The 19,365-nt window shown below is 37.6% G+C and overlaps 1 protein-coding gene across 1 annotated transcript; it reads left to right on the top strand.

Annotated features, from left to right (window-relative positions):
• Nucleotides 1-217: 217 nt before the first annotated feature.
• mccc2 (methylcrotonoyl-CoA carboxylase 2 (beta)) lies at nucleotides 218-18,986 on the top strand. Its single transcript, XM_040050714.1, has 17 exons — nucleotides 218-440; nucleotides 2,398-2,464; nucleotides 3,526-3,610; nucleotides 3,896-3,997; nucleotides 4,255-4,382; nucleotides 5,189-5,301; nucleotides 8,007-8,120; nucleotides 8,300-8,364; nucleotides 9,614-9,713; nucleotides 9,806-9,901; nucleotides 11,907-11,979; nucleotides 12,096-12,172; nucleotides 14,484-14,550; nucleotides 14,841-14,997; nucleotides 15,914-16,028; nucleotides 17,367-17,452; nucleotides 18,614-18,986. The coding sequence occupies exons 1-17, from the start codon at nucleotides 309-311 to the stop codon at nucleotides 18,729-18,731; spliced, it is 1,695 nt and encodes a 564-aa protein (XP_039906648.1). The 5' UTR covers nucleotides 218-308; the 3' UTR covers nucleotides 18,732-18,986.
• The last annotated feature ends 379 nt before the right edge of the window (nucleotides 18,987-19,365 follow it).

Below are 19,365 nucleotides of genomic sequence, written 5' to 3'. Positions count from 1 at the left end.
TTTAAGACCACTCTTTACACTATTTGTGTGAAGCTGTAGAAAAGGTTGCTATAGGGAGCTTGATTTAAATATTTCAACCATATGACATAATTGTAGGATTTAGAAGTAACAAAAAACAAGCAATATTCATAAAAAATGTGGTGCATTTTCACAAATCTGCACATGTAAACCGTTTCTTTAATCAGAAGGTGGCGATATGGAGCTCTACTTCCCCTGCCAAGAACCACAAAAGAAGATTACCGCTAGGTTACCTAGCAGGCTAGCAGTTGCTAAATTTGATCCCGTTTAGTTAGTCGAGAACATTTAAAATGATCCTGCAGTCATTCAAACCGTGGCTGCTTCGTTGCAGGAGTCTGCCGTTGGCTTGCACAAGAGCGTACCACGCAGATAAAGTCGCTCGACTCGGCTCACAGCCTGATAAACAGACTTCTGAATATCAGGTAGGTTAGCCTGTTGCTAACGCCTGCTAGTCAAACAGTAAGGTAACAGTTCGGAGAGTTCAGACGCATCCAGGTGAGGTGTTTTACACCTGACAGGCAACAGGAACTAATGAGGTTCCCAGACACGAAGGAAAGTGTTTGTTTAGTCTGCCCCCTATGTTGAAGTTCACTCTAGAGGTCAGACTCCTTAAAAGCTAAGAATTTATCAGCAATATCAGCGCTGAAGAATTAAGTGAGTTGTGGAGCTAAACAGCGTGCAAAAAAGTCTACCAGTCTAACTGTGAAGGCGCAACCTCTGAAAGTGAAAGACACAAATAACAGCTTTGCATGTCATTGCAACAACAATACACTTCTTAGAATAACTGATTAGTGAGGCTTGATGTTTTATTGCTTAAAGTTGCTAGTTTGAAGCTATAATTTTGTGATTATATCAATGGCACAAAACAGTCAATTCATCCTCAGTGGCGCAATCATCAGCTGTTTAAATACAACATCAAAAAAATCACTGGATGGCAATACAGACAGACCAATTTTCTTGCAGAGAGGCTCTGTCTCTCATATGCACACAAGGACTGTAGTGCTTTCCCACTTACGCCATTAAGGGTTAGTTACTGGAAGCCAGTTACAGGTACAGATGTCTTGTATGAATCAGACTGGTGTTAATAGCAGGTTACTGTTGGGGTTGAGTGGTGTTTTAATTCAACAGTTAATCTGTTTTTTATGACAGTATGTTTTTATCATTCACAATTTATATGTGAATTACAAGTTTCAAAATACAAGTTGATCAACTGCCCTTGAAGGTAAACTGTGTAAAAATCTCACCATGTCACGAGGTATCAGTCGATTGCCGATTGCGGTCAACTGAATTTTTTTTTCTTACATTAACCAATTCAAGTGCATAGTACTAGCTATGTTGACCACTGTAGGACAAACAACTCTGGCTGCCATTAATCTGTAGTGCGTATAGGTGTAGTAGGTGTGTGTAGTATATGTCCGCGTTTATTTACTGGAGGAGGCTGCAAAACCTTGTGAAAGGAGTCCAATACAAATCGATGAAGCACTGCTGTCTTTGCTGCTGTTTTCTGCTGTTTTATCAAGTGCCTCTAACATCTCTGGACTCAGACTCTTAGCAAATAAACTCTCACTAGGTGAGAATCCAATCAAACTGTTTGTTAGAGGCAAAGTGTGATTTTTAGTACAATCAAGCATAATATTAACAGACACAATATTCGCTTATAACCAGCTGTTGCTGTTGTTTAGCTGGTTTGTAGACAGCTGTCCAGAGATCGGAGGTTCGCTTGTCCAATCTGATGACAATAAGTCACTGTGACAATATCTAAGCATGTTTCCATGTGTTAGAGCCCTGACTTCAGTTCAGGAAATAAGGCTTGAGTTGAGCAGGATGAGGATGAGTTTCTAACCACATGCCGCTTGCTCCTTCACATTTTTGCTCCTTTGGTGAACAAGATCTACTCTCTGTTTAAAAACCATAGGTATGATCCTCAAATCATATCACATCTTGAACCTGAAGGTGCAGGCTTGAATTAAAATTTGCCTCCATTGTACTGCCTGTGTGTTCTCGTCTCCTCTGCCTTTGGCGTACCACGTATGCGGTCCGTCTCTGGCCACACATATAAAAGGTTATTTGGCAGAACGGTGATGCCCGTCTTGTCCATTGTATTCAGTTTGGCAGAGCAACATGGGAGCTTCCACAAACCGCTGACCTCTTCTGTGGTTTTTAATAAAATTATCAATTTGTTGGAACACATAACTAAACATGCTTGAGTGTATATTTATGAGTACAATTTTTTTTTATATTAAACAAACTCAACAAATGACTGGAGAGCATTTACATCATCATCATCATTTACATTTTCTTATTTTAGTGCAAATCTCTTACAGAAATTGGATTAAGAGGAAACTCTAACAAATGAATTTCTCTCTTTTTGTTTTTTAGGAGAATTATGACCGAATGAAAGTTCTTCTTGATGAGCTGAAAAGCCGGACAGAAAATATTAAATTGGGTACGTGTTCGCACACAGCAGGTTATGCACTATCCCAGAGATAAATTCATCACTTTGTGTTTTCATTTCAGCAGTTCAAATTAGTGCCTGAGTTCAGGCAATCTGGGTGATGAAATCGTTGCCCAAACATCATTGCTTACACCTATGTGTTCTAGTAAAGTAATCAGGTTCCACTTGTAGATGATTAAGCCTTAAGGGACCTGCTGTAACACGTAAATGCATAAAAAGCACTTTTTATATGGGAGTATGTGTTAAATTGCATGCCGTTTAACACATAGTTAGCTGTTTACTTGATCTTAACATAATGTAAAAAACATAAAATAATCTACTTCCAAACTCTGTAATGAGAGGTTGCTATTATTAGAGAGGCGTAGCTGGAACTCAGGAGAAAAGTTATGTTTAAAAGCAGTCGACAAGACATATTAAAAAATGTATAAGTTATTATGATTGTGTAGTCTACTATGCTGTATAAATATATAATAAAAGTAAGAAATATAAGACTTGTGTAAGATTGTTATTGTTTATAAAACATTTGTTTTTCTCTTCTGTTTATTTGTTTTTAATTCTTTTTCTCTTTTTGGTGAAATGTAGTTACAAAAGTACAGTATTGCTATTTAGAGCAAGTTTTGTAAAAAGTGTAGGTGTAATAAGGTTTCAAATTTTTTATTCTTTCGATAAATGATGACTAAAAAAAATGACAAAACATTGCAACTAATTGACCCAACAAAGGGAATGAATGTGCTCAAAGTGACAATAGAAATGATTTTCAGTAAAACACAGAAAGTTGTGAAGCCGACCGAGGTACATGTTCACTTATTTTTCAACCCTACTGGCACACAGAAAAACATCAGTAACTACAAAAGTCACAAAGAAATGAATAAAAGCCTGTCCCACCAGGGATTAGCAATTCTTGGTAATTTTTTATTTTTATTTTTTTTTAAACCATCAGCACTGTCATCAATGCTACTTGCAGGAGTAGTAGTACCGTAGTACAAAATATTCTCAAATTGTTAACTTTGTAAATTTGTTATTATTAATTTATTACTTTTTAATGAATTCAGGAGGAGGGGAAAAAGCAAGAAGACTTCATACCTCCCGTGGGAAACTGTTGCCTAGAGAGCGCATAGACAGACTGCTGGATCCAGGGTATTACTGCTTACTTCTATCTTTGTCACAGATTTAAAAGTCATGGCTGTTTCATCCCCCCTAGCTTTTGTCCTAGAATTTGTCCTTACACAAACTGTGGTATCACTAGTTTTAAATGTCTGATGGTGTCTACAGTACAGTTCTCTGTACAATGAGAAGAAGCAAAAGAGGATAATATTTCTCTAAACTAAAATGTACTATTTTAAAAGAACTTGTGCAGAAAAACATGGATGCATGGATATGAATTTGTCTTCTTTTCCCCGCTTTTATTTCATGTTATTGCAGGTCTCCATTTTTGGAATTTTCCCAATTTGCAGGATATGAGTTGTATGGAAAAGAGGAAGTCCCAGCAGGCGGTATAATTACTGGAATTGGGCGGGTTTCAGGGCAAGTGCTATAAATGTTTATGATATTCACCAGATTTGAATGTAATGCCTTTAAAAAATAGTGAAAGTGTTTCGTTCTGATGATCATATGTAAAAATGGTTCAGTTTAATAATTTGTCACAGATGAAAATTTGTATTTTTAACCACAGGATCAGATCCAAGGTAATTACAGTGTAGGTTTTCCACTAGAATCTCAATTGAGTACCCCAGGTGCATAATCTAATATTTATTTATTCATTCTTTTCTAAATGTTCATAGAGTGGAATGTATTATTGTTGCAAATGATGCTACTGTCAAAGGGGGAACATACTACCCAATTACAGTGAAGAAACACCTTCGTGCACAAGAAATAGCCCAGCAGAACCATCTGCCATGCATTTACTTGGGTGAGTATCTCCATATTTGTAAGGGTTTGTAAAACACCAATAAACGATTATCTACAGAATCAAAGAATAATAATATTAATTAATAATAATTATTAGTAATAAAAAAATAATAATAGTAATAATAATTTTCTACTATCCCTGTTAGAATTTAACTTTAAAATACAGTAGGACTGTTGGGTTAGGGTTTGTCACTTCACCTGTGCAAGTAGAGCCTGACTGATATATGCAAAATGATATAATGGCTAAAAAAATAAACATTTCAAAAGTAAGAGCAAGATGGATGAAACACTTTAACTGTGTTATAAGTGATGGTGTTGCATAGTTTGTCCACCAGAGGACACTCTGCAATTTCCCTGTTGACAACACTTATTTGGTTCACCACAAACTACAACAAACCAGCTTACCCGTGCTGTTGGCAGAATGTAAATGAGTAATCAATGACTTGTTGTAACAGTAAACCAAACTACATTTTCATTATATCTTAGTAAACACTCATAAATAACTGCTGGGGAAATCTGTTTGTTTCACACATCTGAAAAAAAAACAACACTGGCCAGTATATCAGATTTTTAAATCACCAAATATTAGTATCAGTATTGGGCTTAAAACCCTATAACAGCTTCTTAAGGACCTTATGGGAAAAATCCTAATATTTGGGTTGGTTTTTTTTTTTTTTTGGTCAATATTTACACCAGAGACATCCCAGAATGCCCTGCCTGAGGATAGCAGGGAAGTCTGTCTCTGTAATCTAATTATAGTCGAGATGTTTATAATAAGTGAGTTTGTAATGTTTTTATCTCCTTCAGTGGATTCTGGCGGTGCTAACCTGCCCAGGCAGGCTGAAGTCTTTCCAGACAGAGATCATTTCGGGCGCATTTTCTACAACCAGGCCAGGTTGTCTTCAGAGGGAATAGCACAGGTGATGCATTGTATTAACTCATTTAATGGGCACAAAAGCAGAATGATAAAACCCTAACGCAGTGGCTTTATAATTTGCTTGCCTCCCCCGATTACATCTTTACTAAAGCCCATTATTGGGCTTCCACGATATATTTGTTTACCTTTTAAATAATGACTTTTGTTATTCTTTCATTCTATACGTGTAGAAGGCAATATAAATGATATACATGAAAGTCACAGTCCTCTATTAAGTATTTTTTAAATTATTTAATTTTTTTCACCATGCTGTCTTGGGGCAAAGGCCATTTTGCTGCAAGGCAAAGGCAATAAAAATACTGAGCGACAGATACACAAAAGAAATTAATTATGGCAGCAGGGGCATTCATGGCCTGTTGGAACATTGTGGGAAAAGCTTCCATGAACAGAAATTGACAGCAATCACATGATAAACTGTATTAAATTGAATTTAATATTTATTTAAGAACACAGAAGAGCCTTTATCACCGGTTGGTCAATAACAAAAATACAACTCAATACTTTGTAACATAACCTTTGTTGGCAATAACAGAGGTCAAACGTTTACTATAGGTCTTTACCAGGTTTGCACACACAGTAGCTGGTATTTTGGCCCATTCCTCCATGCAGATCTTCTCGAGAGCAGTGATGTTTTGGGGCTGTCGCCGAGCAACACGGACTTTCAACTCCCGCCACAGATTTTCTATGGGGTTGAGGTCTGGAGACTGGCTAGGCCACTCCAGGACTTTCAAATGCTTCTTACGGAGCCACTCCTTTGTTGCCCGGGCGGTGTGTTTTGGATCATTGTCATGTTGGAAGACCCAGCCTCGTTTCATCTTCAAAGTTCTCACTGATGGAAGGAGGTTTTGGCTCAAAATCTCACGATACATGGCCCCATTCATTCTGTCCTTAACACGGATCAGTCGTCCTGTCCCCTTGGCAGAAAAACAGCCCCATAGCATGATGTTTCCACCCCATGCTTCACAGTAGGTATGGTGTTCTTGGGATGCAACTCGGTATTCTTCTTCCTCCAAACACGACGAGTTGAGTTTATACCAAAAAGTTCTACTTTGGTTTCATCTGACCACATGACATTCTCCCAATCCTCTGCTGTATCATCCATGTGCTCTCTGGCAAACTTCAGACGGGCCTGGACATGCACTGGCTTCAGCAGCGGAACACGTCTGGCACTGCGGGATTTGATTCCCTGCCGTTGTAGTGTGTTACTGATGGTGACCTTTGTTACTTTGGTCCCAGCTCTCTGCAGGTCATTCACCAGGTCCCCCCGTGTGGTTCTGGGATCTTTGCTCACCGTTCTCATGATCATTTTGACCCCACGGGATGAGATCTTGCGTGGAGCCCCAGATCGAGGGAGATTATCAGTGGTCTTGTATGTCTTCCATTTTCTGATGATTGCTCCCACAGTTGATTTTTTCACACCAAGCTGCTTGCCTATTGTAGATTCACTCTTCCCAGTCTGGTGCAGGTCTACAATACTTTTCTTTGTCCTTCGAAGGCTCTTGGTCTGGCCATGCGGAGTTTGGATCGACTGTTTGAGGCCAGGTGCATACAGAGGCAACAGGTGCCATTCTACGGTGAGTGGGGGCAGAAACACGAGACGTTACATTGTGGAGCCAGATTTTCTTGTTGAGACCAACATTTTCCACCCTAATTCGAATAAATCTTACAATCCTACCATGTGATTCAGGATTTTTTTTTCACATCTGCTCTCACGTTGAAGTGTACCCTGTATTACTGACCTCTGTCATCATTTAATGGGGGAATTGCACATCGGTGCTTAAAACTTTACTAACAAATACTTTTTGCCCACTGTATCACATTATACTGCTCAGTGTCTGTATTTTTTGCAGTTCTGGTAGCTCTCTCTTTTTTCAACCATACGTGTGTTTACATCCTTGTTGAAACAAGAAAAATATCAAAGAGCAGAGGTGGTATATTCAAATGAATTCCACGCTTGAAGGCTCTTCATGTTTTGCACCTGCAGGCTACTCAAATCCATCTTATATATGATGATGAAGAGAACTGCAGCGGTTTTGCACTGTGCACGGTTTTGCACCTGTCTTGCAGTCACATCTCTGTTGATTCAAGGATGATAAAAAGCAGGATATATTGCTCACCAAACCGACCTTCACTGTGTGTTAGTTAGAAAGCTGTTTTCAAATTCATCTGCAGGAAGACGAAAGTTTTTCAGAGCTATAAAATGTTTTGGCCAATGTAATGTTCTTTTGGAATTTTTCCTTCTCTTGGCAGAATAATATATGTTCAGAATTTATTTCTGGAAGAGTGGTTTTCTTGAAAATGGAATGTTTCTATGAGCCCACCTGAAATAAGAGTTGTAGTTCCCACATCTAAATTGAATACCATTCCCTGTCCAATAGGCATCATAAAGTCTGCAGTACTCATAGCTTAAAAGTTGTTGTTCAGTGATGTAATGGCTATTTCGTTTCTAGTATTTAAACTTTTCAAGTGAAACTATAACCAGATTTTTATTTTGCTAATGGAGTAGTCATAGGTGGCATTATAACTGCACACAAGGTTAATTGAAATTTTAAAGAGAAAAAAACCCCTAATCATATGCAAATTATTCAAAGCAGAGTAATGAAGATATCTTTGAAAATGCCTGAAGGATATGTTTTAATATTGTACATGTCTGATATGAGGCCTAACTATTTTTCTTCTCTCTTCAAGATTGCTGTTGTGATGGGCTCCTGCACTGCTGGAGGAGCGTATGTGCCAGCAATGGCAGATGAGAGCATCATCGTACGGAAGCAAGGAACCATTTTTCTTGGAGGACCTCCACTGGTTTGTTAATTTTTTATTATTTCTGTTATTATTTAACATTAAGTAACTGACAAACAGACAAATATTGTGTTTCATTTTATAGAGCTAAATGTTTGTTCATATAGCAAGCTATATATTTGAACTTGTACTGAATACAAGAGATGAAATGCATATTTCCTGGTAATATAATTCTTTAATAGGTCAAAGCTGCCACTGGGGAAGAAGTTTCTGCAGAAGATCTTGGTGGTGCTGATCTACACTGCAAGTATGAACAGATCATTTTTATGGGATATGTGGGATATGTGGGATTCAATATTAGCTCTCATCTTGACTTTTAAATACCAAAGAGATAGCTAAATAGTTTTTGCAAAATATATACATCAGGACTTGATGTTCGAATCCCTGAAAATGACGATTTAATGTGCTCTGTGCCCTTGTGTTATACGTCCAGTTTGGGTATTCAAGTGATGCTAATTACAAGCTGGGTTGATAGAAAAGTAGGTTGTTCTCTTACTGAAATCATAATGTTATACAGATCCTTAAAGCGAATTCACTTTCCTTGTTTCTGTGTCGATCAGGAGGCAGTACTTCACAATGACAAAGTGTTGTTACACAAAAGAAAAAGACTAAAATATCCAAATATCCAATTTACATAAATATTCAGATACTTATTGTTATTTTCCCTTATTGTCATGTTGGGAAAGTTCCCACAAGCTTGGAACACCATCATTTTAGACACGTGTCCCATTATTCTTGATAGTTGTTTGGTAGAAGCTTCACCAGGTTTTTTTTTTTTTTTTTAGACATCTCTAGATGCTTTGTTAGGTTCAGGTCTGGACCCTGACAGAGTTTTTCCCCAAGCAACACCATTGTTTTCTTGGCAGTATGCTTCAGGTTAGTCTTGTGTGATTCTAGTTGCTTGTTTAACCGAGGTCCTTCTTCCCAGATGACTCAATTCAGTTGAGCAGCCAAATTTAGGATGACTGTTCCAGGATTAAGAATGATGGAGGTTATTGTTCTCTTGGATATTATTGTGTCTTTCCCCAGATCTGTGCTTTGAGACAATCCAATCTAGCACACCTACCAATAGTTCACGACATCATGACTTGTTTTTTTCATCTACAGTCTGCCGTGTGTGCCTTTCCTGATTATTTATATTTAATTAAGTTAGGCACAATTGGAATCCAGTCAAGTTATATAAACATCTCAAAGATCATTGCTCTGAGTGTCATAGCAAAGGATTTGATTTGACTTGGGTGATTGAAGTGTTTCTCAGTTTCTTTCTTTCTTATTTTGAACCAATTAACAAAATACAGTTTGTGCTTTGTCTTTGTTTCATATAAAAATGAACTCAATCCGATTATTAACCCTTTCATGGAAAACATGAAATGTTCAGGAAACTTTCTACCTACACTATGTACTACATAGAAAGTACTATAGGTTTTTTTCCCCCACAGTAATGATTTATAAGGTAATATTTTCAATGTCTCCCTTTGTTTTTTCTTACTTTGCAGAAAATCTGGAGTGACAGACCACTATGCTTTAGACGATAACCACGCTCTTCATTTAGCGAGAAAGACAGTGAGAAGCCTTAACTACAGAAAAAATATCGAGGTCAGTCTGTTGTTTACAGTCGACAATTTAAATCAAACTGTTCTCTCTGTAGCTTCATTGACACTGAGTCTTTTTGTTTGCTTTTTTTTTAGGTTACTATAGAACCTCCTGAGAGTCCTCTCTATCCTGCAGATGAACTCTACGGCATAGTCGGAGATAACTTGAAACGTAACTTTGATGTCAGAGAGGTAATTGCCCAGTTTCCAGAACGATGGTTTCAAGTCGCACTTAAAAAAATTCCCTTCTATATTAAGTGATACGCTTTCACAGGAGTGTGTGTAGATCTGTGATGGACTACACCCTATTATTCACTAGCTTGTAGAACTAGCAATAACGTGGAGTAATAATGTTCTGTATGACTTTATCAGTGTTTCACATCATTGTGGTGGATTGTTGTCCCACTATTCTAACATTTCTTCAGTTCATTGATTTCTGCAGAGCTCTCCTAACATACCTGCACAGCATTTCAATCAGTTTGAGGTCTGGGCTTTTATTGGGCTATTGCAGCACCTTGATTCTTTTCTTTTTCAGCCAGTCTGTTGTAAATTTTCTGCTGTCCTTGAGATCGTCGTCCCGTTACGTAACTCAGTTGTGCCCGTGCTTTAGCTGTCAGACAGATGGCCTCATTTGGCTTTAGAATATGCTGGTGTACAGAGGAGTTCATGCTTGACTCAGAGACTGTAAAGTGCTGCAAAACAAGCACAAATCATCTCTCTTCCACCATGCTTGATAGTTGGGGTGAGGTGTTTGTGCAGATCTGCTGTGTTTGGTTTTCACCTTACATGGTGTTGTGCATTATGACCAAACATCTCCACTTTGATTTTGTCCAAAGGACATTGTTCCAGAAGTCTTGTAGTTTGTTCAGAAGCAACTTTTTAAACCTAAGCTGTGCTGCCATGTTCTTTTCAGAGAGCAGAGGCTTTCTCCAGGCTGCACTAACAAACAAGTCCCTTGTATTTCTAATTGTACTGTCATGAATGTTAACATTTAACATGCTAACTGGACCCTGTAAAATCTGAGATGAAGTTCTTGGTTTTTTTTACGCCACAGAAATAAAAGGCTGATGGAGTATTGTTGTCACCCTCCTGGGTGAGTGGGCAGGTGGGCAGTGTGGGCACCCACAATTGTAAATACAATAACTCAAGAAAGATGTGATGTAGATTTGGAAATCTTTACCATGGGTGCATCTGCTAGAAGCTAGAGCATTGCCCGGCCTGAACTTTGGTTCGATTTCCTGGGAAGATTGTGGCATTGTATCAACACACACCTGAATATTCCAGACTAGAAAATTTCTGTTCTGTTTTATTTATACAGCTCCAAATCACAACAAACTCTCAAAGCTTCTGCTTTTATAGGTCACACTTGCTGATGATCAGTAAATCAAATACTTCTGGTTAGCAACACCTGGCTGCTACTTATCCTGTTCCTATGGAATTCCTTTGAAGCAATAAGGGTGTACTAAGCTTTTCACAGGACTGCTTGGAAGATTTCTTTACCATTTCTGAACATTTCAGAATCTTATTTGGATATTTTGTAGGCTACTGTGTTGAACCCCTTAGTAATTAGTTTAAAATGGTGAGATAAATAATACGACTTTTCTTTGCTATGATATTATATCTTTAATGTGAGTCAAATATAATAAAATCATTCATTCATCTCATTGTTTAATACAGCCAAAAGACTGATTTACACAATGTGGAAGTGCTATGACTGCTTTAAGATTTGTAAATAAACCAATTTTGATTGGTTTATTTATAAATCTGGCTGTCAGAGGTTCAGAATGCACTTTAAACAATGTTGAGTTGTCATGTTCTCCTATCAGCAGCTGAATCAATAATAAGGTGGCTGGCATCAGTCACTTTGCTTTTCTGCTGTGTGGCAGTGCTTGCCAGATATTCTCTATTGGTTTAAAGCTTGTGCCCTTTGATTCTTGATGTAGACCCGCGAGCTAGAATTACTGCTTACTCTACAGATGCCAAAGTGTTTGTAGTGTAGAATAGTATTGGCAGTCCATTTAAGGTTGTAAGATCAACTGAGTGCAGCCTCTTTACAGGAGTTTTTCAAGTGTAGCATTGCTTTTAGCAGAGTGAAAATCACTTAAATAAGTAGAAATTGTTGAAAAGTTGTCACTATCTGTGTTATTTGACATTGCATCACATTTTTTATAACTTTTGTTTACTGATTGGATTGCAGGTCATTGCCAGAATTGTAGATGGCAGTAAATTTGATGAATTCAAGGCATTCTATGGAGACACGCTTGTTACAGGTATGTGAACTAGTATTGATTTCAATTTCCAAGACATGGATGATTTTTTTTTTCTTCTCTAAATTTAAAACCTGACCATTGTTTGAGTTCATTCTTGTGAATTTGTACCTTTTAAGGATTTTCAAGGATATTTGGTTATCCTGTTGGAATCATTGGGAACAATGGAGTCTTGTTCTCAGAGTCTGCAAAAAAGGTAAAGGCACTTTATAGCTACAGATAAATCAAACTGTAAAAACTGTCTTTTATCTGCAAAAACAATACAATAAATAAATAAATAAAACCTATACAAAGTTAAAAGCTGAATTTCCAGGAGACAGAGCTTTGTACTGTTTATGTGCCTCTCAAAATGTCAAGGACTTGAAACACTGTGTGGAAATAGTACAGATAGCGTGCTCCACAGATATTTGCTGCTTATGAACACCAACATTTTTCTGTTTGTAGGTTATTTGCACTTCTCATTCACATTAGAGTTGCAGTGTTTCTCCTATGCAAGAAGCCTTAAAATGCACCTTTACATCCTTTCACGAGTAGTCTGATAACTATGATAGCATTTAGAAACCATGCACGGAGAACAGTAATAATTTTCATTCAGTGTAATTCACTTAATTCTCAAGCCAATTTGCTGTGCACAGAGCTGAACTTTATACAGGCTTAGGGAAGATGAGGGGCCGAATTTGTGATTATAGACTAATAAGTTTTTCTAAGCACGTTTTGAATTGGATTACAAGCTTGACCTGAACGAAGATTTCTTTCATTCATTTTTATTTTTTATTTTTTGCGAGGTCTCAACATGACATTATAAGCATTGGCTATCTCGTCACTATAATTACTTTCAAAAGGGTCTGATACAGTGCCTCAGACAAAGATGTGGAACAGACATGCTCGGGGAGCATATTCAAGAAAAATCAATACAGTACCTGCATTTCTGAGACACGCTGTCATCGCTAAAGACATGCCCAGGCTTCCATTATGCTAACTGTTAAACTGTTAAAAGCTTTTTCCAGTTTTTTCTGTGTTGATAAAAGGGAGAGGTATCAGAGATACGATTAGATTTCTGTTGTTCACACATTCAGGAGCAATGTTATAGATAACCTTATCTCATACTACCTCATGCTACCATATTATCTCAATAGAACACTTTGCTCTCAGACTGCAGGCTTACTTGTGTTTCCGAGAGTATTTAAATGTAGAACAGGAGGTTTCAGGCCCCTCTTCTACGGAACCAGGTCCCAGTTTGGGATTTGGGAGACAGAGACCCCCTCTTTTTTTAAGATTAGGCTTTTGTTCTTATAGTTAGGGCTGGATCAGGTGAACACACTCTTAGTTATGCTGCCATTGGCCTAGGCTGCTGGGGGCTTCCCATAATGCACTGAGTGTTTCTTCTTCTTCACTCATCTGTTTTCACTCTTTGTGTTTATACTAATAAAGAGTGTGTTGCATTTAATCATCAGCTACTCGTCTTTTGTCCTGTCTCCCTTCCCTTACCCCCAGCTGGTGGCAGTATATGACAGCCCCTCCCTGAGCCTGGTTCTGCTGGAGGTTTCTTCCTGTAAAAGGGAGTTTTTCCTTCTCACTGTTGCTTGCTCAAAGAAGGGTTTCTGACTGTTGGTTTGTTCTCTTTATTATCGTAGGGTCTTTACATTAAAATATAAAGCACCTCGAGGCAAATGTTGTTTTGATTTAGCGCTATATAAATAAAGTTGAATTGAAATTGAATAATTTCACAGAGAAGCAGTCATATTTCACATTGTTTCCAACTGTTGTTTGCACTTTGCAACACCCAACAAAATGCTTCACTGAAAGAGAGCCAGTGGAGGAAACTGCCAAAATAAAGAAAACACCTGAGTAATTCAGCAATACAAATATATGGAAATGAGTTGTCTCCACATAGTTCAGTCTTTTGTATGTGTTTGTCTGTTCAATATTTCCTGGCAGCTCTGTGTTATGCAGTGATTTTTTTTCTGACATAACTGAAGGCCATTCACCGCCTTCGTATTTAAACTACAATACAGAAAATACAAAGTCAGTGTAGCGGCAGGTGAGCTCGCTCCCAAAGTAACTGGTTTCTGTTATTTCTGGATGGATTGAGGGGAGGCCATGAACTCTGTTGCTTGTTTTTTTTATTTATTTATTTATTTATTGTATTAACAGGTGTAATGCAAGATTCAAAAGCATCACCTCAGGCAACATTGTGACAGTTTACATCTTCTTGTGAAAATACAAACTCCAGATGTAATCCAAACTTTTCAGTGGGTTATTACCCAGATTTCACTTCACTGGATAAACTTGTGTGCTTTGAATAAATTTTCTTAAAAATTTACACATCTTTTTCCTTTGGCAGTTCATTTAAAGTTTATGGTCTCTTGGTTATTTCTTGAGAGGCCCAAAAAGTAAATCATTACCATCTTGTACTACTTTAAGGTAATAGATGTTTGAACTCTGGGCAGTTGTTCTTTAGGTCTGAGAATGTACTACATGTAATGAATATCTGAAATTCTTTTCAGGGGACGCATTTCATTGAATTATGCTGCCAACGAAACATTCCACTTGTTTTCCTCCAAAACATAACAGGTCGGTGGGAATTCTTTATTTACATCGGTAATTTTGTTCTGTTGTGGGGTTTAGATGTTGTTTGTTACTCGGCAAACAATTCTGAATATTATTTACTTTAATTGCAACGTGATCTGTGATCATACGGATAATTTTATAATTTACATCATAACCAAATCTTATTATATGATGTACAAATTTGTTTCATTAATCTCCCAGTTTGACTTATTTAGTGTTTAAGATTAACACAGCCAGACTTTCCTCCTTGAAATAACAACACAGGCTTAGGCTATCTCTTGTCTTCATCTCAGGCTTCATGGTGGGTAGGGAGTATGAAGCAGGAGGAATTGCCAAGGATGGAGCCAAGATGGTTACTGCGGTTGCCTGTGCCAGTGTACCCAAGATTACTGTTATCATTGGCGGCTCCTATGGTGCGGGAAACTATGGCATGTGTGGCAGAGCCTACAGGTATGAAGAAATTCTCTGTAGGGATTAGAGGTTTGTTGGAATAAAAACGCAGCCCTGGTAACAGCTAAAGTAAATTAATTCATTGTGAACTATTGCGAAACACATTAGCTGCTTCTCTGCGAAATTCAAGTGTACAAAATGTACAAAATGCAATTGCCTTTCATGTTGTGCATCAGATAGCCTTGGACTTCTTGCGTGTAGGTGGTAGTGACCTTTTGTAACAGTAAAAGAGACTTTCTAAGTGGAACCCTTTCAAAGCTGAGAAGTATTTTAAAATAAAAAAAAATCAATTTTAATCAAAATGAAGTGACATTTATTACTCGAGGATGTATCATTATTTTGTCTTTTTAATTTTTGTCAGCTATTTTTCAAAGACTAGGAGTGATAAGAAGCTGAATTATTGATGTGTAGCATCCTTAGTGAAGAGCACTCTACAACAGAGTGCAGTGTATTTGTATAGGTAGATAGACTGATGGATGGAAGTCTTGAAATCACTTGAGGAAGTTTATCAGATTTTGCACAGCTCCCTCTGGATAGAAAAAAATGGTTTTAACAGTATTAAAATTACCATTCAAATAGCTTTAAGCATGTATGAAGTCAGTGGAATGATAATATTATTGTGGGCACACTCATGTTTAATTCCTATCAGGTTATTTGAGCTGTAATAAGCGTCCTCATGTAAATTGAAATAAGCATAAATGATTTAGTGTTTTGGAAAGTTGGAGCTGATACTCACCCTCCCTTAGTCTTTCTATGAAATATCAAAGAAGTACTTTTCCCCAGGTTAAGCCCTCCTAGTCTCTCAAATCATATTTTTGATGTTCAGGGTTTCTTTTGTTATCCTATTGGTTGTGATCTAGGTGACTATTCTGGCTCTCGAAACATACTCAAATTGACACTGTTTCTTGTCTCACAGCCCACGTTTCCTGTACATGTGGCCAAATTCCCGAATCTCTGTAATGGGTGGTGAGCAAGCTGCCACTGTCTTGGCTACCATCACTAAGGATCAGAGGGCACGTGAGGGAAAGGAGGTAATGATTCATGTTAATCGCTTGACACGGCAGACTACAATCTGTGCTCCGCTGGAAAGGCTTGAATTGACTTTAGTGGGTTTCCTGCCAACAGCATAAACATTATGAAAGACACTTTTCTTTCAATAATGGTTTGACATGGCACAGTGAAATAATTTCAGTGTTAAGTGTGACTGTGATGACTTATCCTGAATACTGTAGCCATCAAATGGCTGTCATTAAACTGTGTCAGGTATGCTGTTATGGGCTATTAACCAGTGCATTAATAGCTTCAGAATGACACCTCACATCAGTGCCCTGCTGACAGCCGTTTTGATGATGTTTAAAATGTTTCAACTCAAAAAGGTTGTAAAAACTAATCATTGGGTCAATTTTTGAACATGTATCAAATATTCTTATTTTTTTCTGCTTTTATTCTACATGTCTTCACAGTGGAACACAGGTTGATCTACCGAGAGCTTATTAAATTATACAGTATAATACAGCTTACATGTTAAACATGTATTAGGTGTACAGTCAGTACTACAGTTGTTTGCCCCACGAAAACACAATTGATAGTATTCTGAGGCTGCACCACTCATCACTTCCACCAAAATAAGAACTTCCTTTGTGATTAACCAACATAAGTCGAACTTTACGTGAGAACTCAAATATCTGGTTCAGTCGTTTAGAGCACAGGATGGTCTTTTCCTTGTCATCTTCCTAGTGCAATTGCAGTGTCCGATTGCAGCCATGTGAGTGCAGCAGGGGTAATTGTGCAGTGAATTCCCAGCAAGTATGGTGTCATGTGTCGTGCCTCCTGCAGGCTCTACACTAGGTACCCCTCAAATGAAGTGTTTCCAGTAGAGAGAATGCATCTGAAGCATTTTATCTTCGATTATGTGCTTCATGTGAGAAAGGATAACTTAGGGCGATGAGCTTATGTGTGAAAACACGTCTTCCTGGTTAAAATTAAAGCAGTCCAATATAGAGACCTTGAATTACAGTCTAATGAATTCAGTTTTTCTTCATACCATTTCTTATATTTTTGTTGCTGTTTAATTAAATTTTTCCCCCTTTTTAAAAAAAAATTGTTTCTGATATTTACAACAGTTTGGCCCATTTAAATCAGTAAAGATTAGCTTTGCGTTATTTATCGAGTGTATGATCTGTTTTTATTGTGTTCACAAAGATTGGCTTGGTGTTTTCAAGCTGGGGAAATTGACCTTCATGGCAAATGAAATGGCTGTGTGCTTTCAGCTTTACATTTCACTACACCTTCAATAATTCAGACAACCTTTAAAACGCCTCTAGCGCAGGTCCTTACCGCCTAATTCTATTTTCTCAATATATTCACAGTTCACAGCAGAGCAAGAGGCTGCCATGAAGGAGCCAATCGTGCGGCGGTTTGAAGAGGAAGGCAGTCCGTATTACTCCAGCGCTAGGTGAGATCTGCTCATCCAATATGTTGTATTTTAGGGATGTGTGTGATAAAATGAAGGACTACACATAACTGAGTCTTTGAATTTCCAAAATTGGTTTAACTACTGTTGCTAAGATAAAATGTTGTTTCTCGAATGGCAGCACTGGCCACAAATGAACTATCAGCAGGCCACCAGCATGTGTTTAGAATTTATTTTTTAGACTCTTTTCAGTAATCTCACATTAGCCTTATTTTCCAAGAACTAAGAAACCACAAGACTATTCATGCAGGACCAGTGATGCTGTGATGTTTTTCTTTAGCATCAGATGTCCTGTTGTTTAAATAATAAGAGCCGTGTTCTTTTCATTTAGTCCCTGAGCTCTTTTCATTGTGTGTTTGTAAGCGTAGAGTACAAATCCTCATGTGGTGATTACATGTGCGTCTTAAAATGAGATGGATAGTATACTGTACATATTTATCTAACTGGAAACTGCCTCACTGACATTAAAAACCAATATAGTTATGAAGGTTAAACACACATTTCAGAGCATGTCGGTGCTTATTTTTGCAGTTAATTGTATAAAATATAAAGAAAGAAAGAGAAAGGCCAAGGGGCAATCAAGGCCCCATTACACACTAATTAATCACAAGCTACCCTGAAAGCACTTGTCAAATTTATGTGTGTCATTAATGCTTGAAACCTGTTGTATCAGAATTGCTTGCTGTGGAAGCATCAGTTAATGAATAAAAAAAATTAGCTAACTGCAAAAGAGTAAGAATTTTGAAAACTGATTTATCTCTTCATTTATTTACGACTTAAGCAGGAGCTGGTATTAGTTTCTTAAATATCAGGACTTGCTTGTCTATTATAATCATTTATCTGATGATACGCTTATAATATACAAATACTATATTATATTAACAACAGCCATATTGTTTGCTCTTTAATGAAATATAGGTCCGACTCTGAAAAGAATATAAATCTGATACCTTGCAGAAAGGAAAAAAAATGCAAATCTTTAAACCTAGACTATAAGGGGAGTCATCCAAAGAGAGGAAGACAAAACCTTGACACTCTATTAAAGTAATTGATTATAGTCCTGCACAAGCACCGCAAGAAGTATCGCATGAGTGAGGAGTAATGTGCCATCTAATAATGTGGAGCACTTTATTATTTTTACAGGCTGTGGGATGACGGGATTATTGATCCTGCTGAAACTCGTATGGTTTTGGGTCTGAGCCTCAGTGCAGCACTCAATGCACCAACAACGAAGACACGTTTTGGAGTTTTCCGGATGTAATGCTCATTTAGTTTGTACATATAGAGACACGAGACTTAGTATAGATTTACTGTTTGTATAGTATTTCTCGTAGTTTACCAGATTGAGTAAAAACTCTCACAGAGTTGGGATCGCTCGACTTTGGATACCTTGAGCTGTGACTGGATGATGGAACTGTTGTGAGACACTTCCCCTGTTAAGTTGTGCCTTAACTGTTTTCTTAAATGTGTTTCATTTGTTGGCTCAAGTATACAGTATACTGTAAATGCAAACAATTAAAAAAAAAATGTGAAAAGTTCAAATTGCTGCCTTTTCATCAATCGTGAATGGCCAGAACGAAAGAAATCTTCATAAGGGGGCACTGTTTAGCTATAAATATCTGAGGTAGTGTAGAGGAAGCATACAAGCACGCACAGAAGGACCTGCGTATATAAAAGGAGAAAAAGTATTTTGAAGATTTCCAAGTTTAGTGTAATTATTTATTATTTAGAGACACTGGAGAGTTTATTCTTGTCTGGCTTTCTGGGGCTTCTGCTTGTTTATTCTTTTATTGTAAAGCACTTTGTGATGTCTGCTGTGGAAAGGTGCTGTGCTACTATTGTGTCAAAGGCACAAATAGGATGTGGTCTTATATCTCATGCTGCAGACAGAGTGT

This window comes from Simochromis diagramma, unplaced genomic scaffold, assembly GCF_900408965.1.
Source record: "Simochromis diagramma unplaced genomic scaffold, fSimDia1.1 OVJJ01000131.1, whole genome shotgun sequence".
Taxonomy (NCBI): Eukaryota; Metazoa; Chordata; class Actinopteri; order Cichliformes; family Cichlidae; genus Simochromis; species Simochromis diagramma.
The sequence above is the reverse complement of the archived record's forward strand: the minus strand, read 5'-3'. Positions and strand labels throughout refer to the sequence as shown.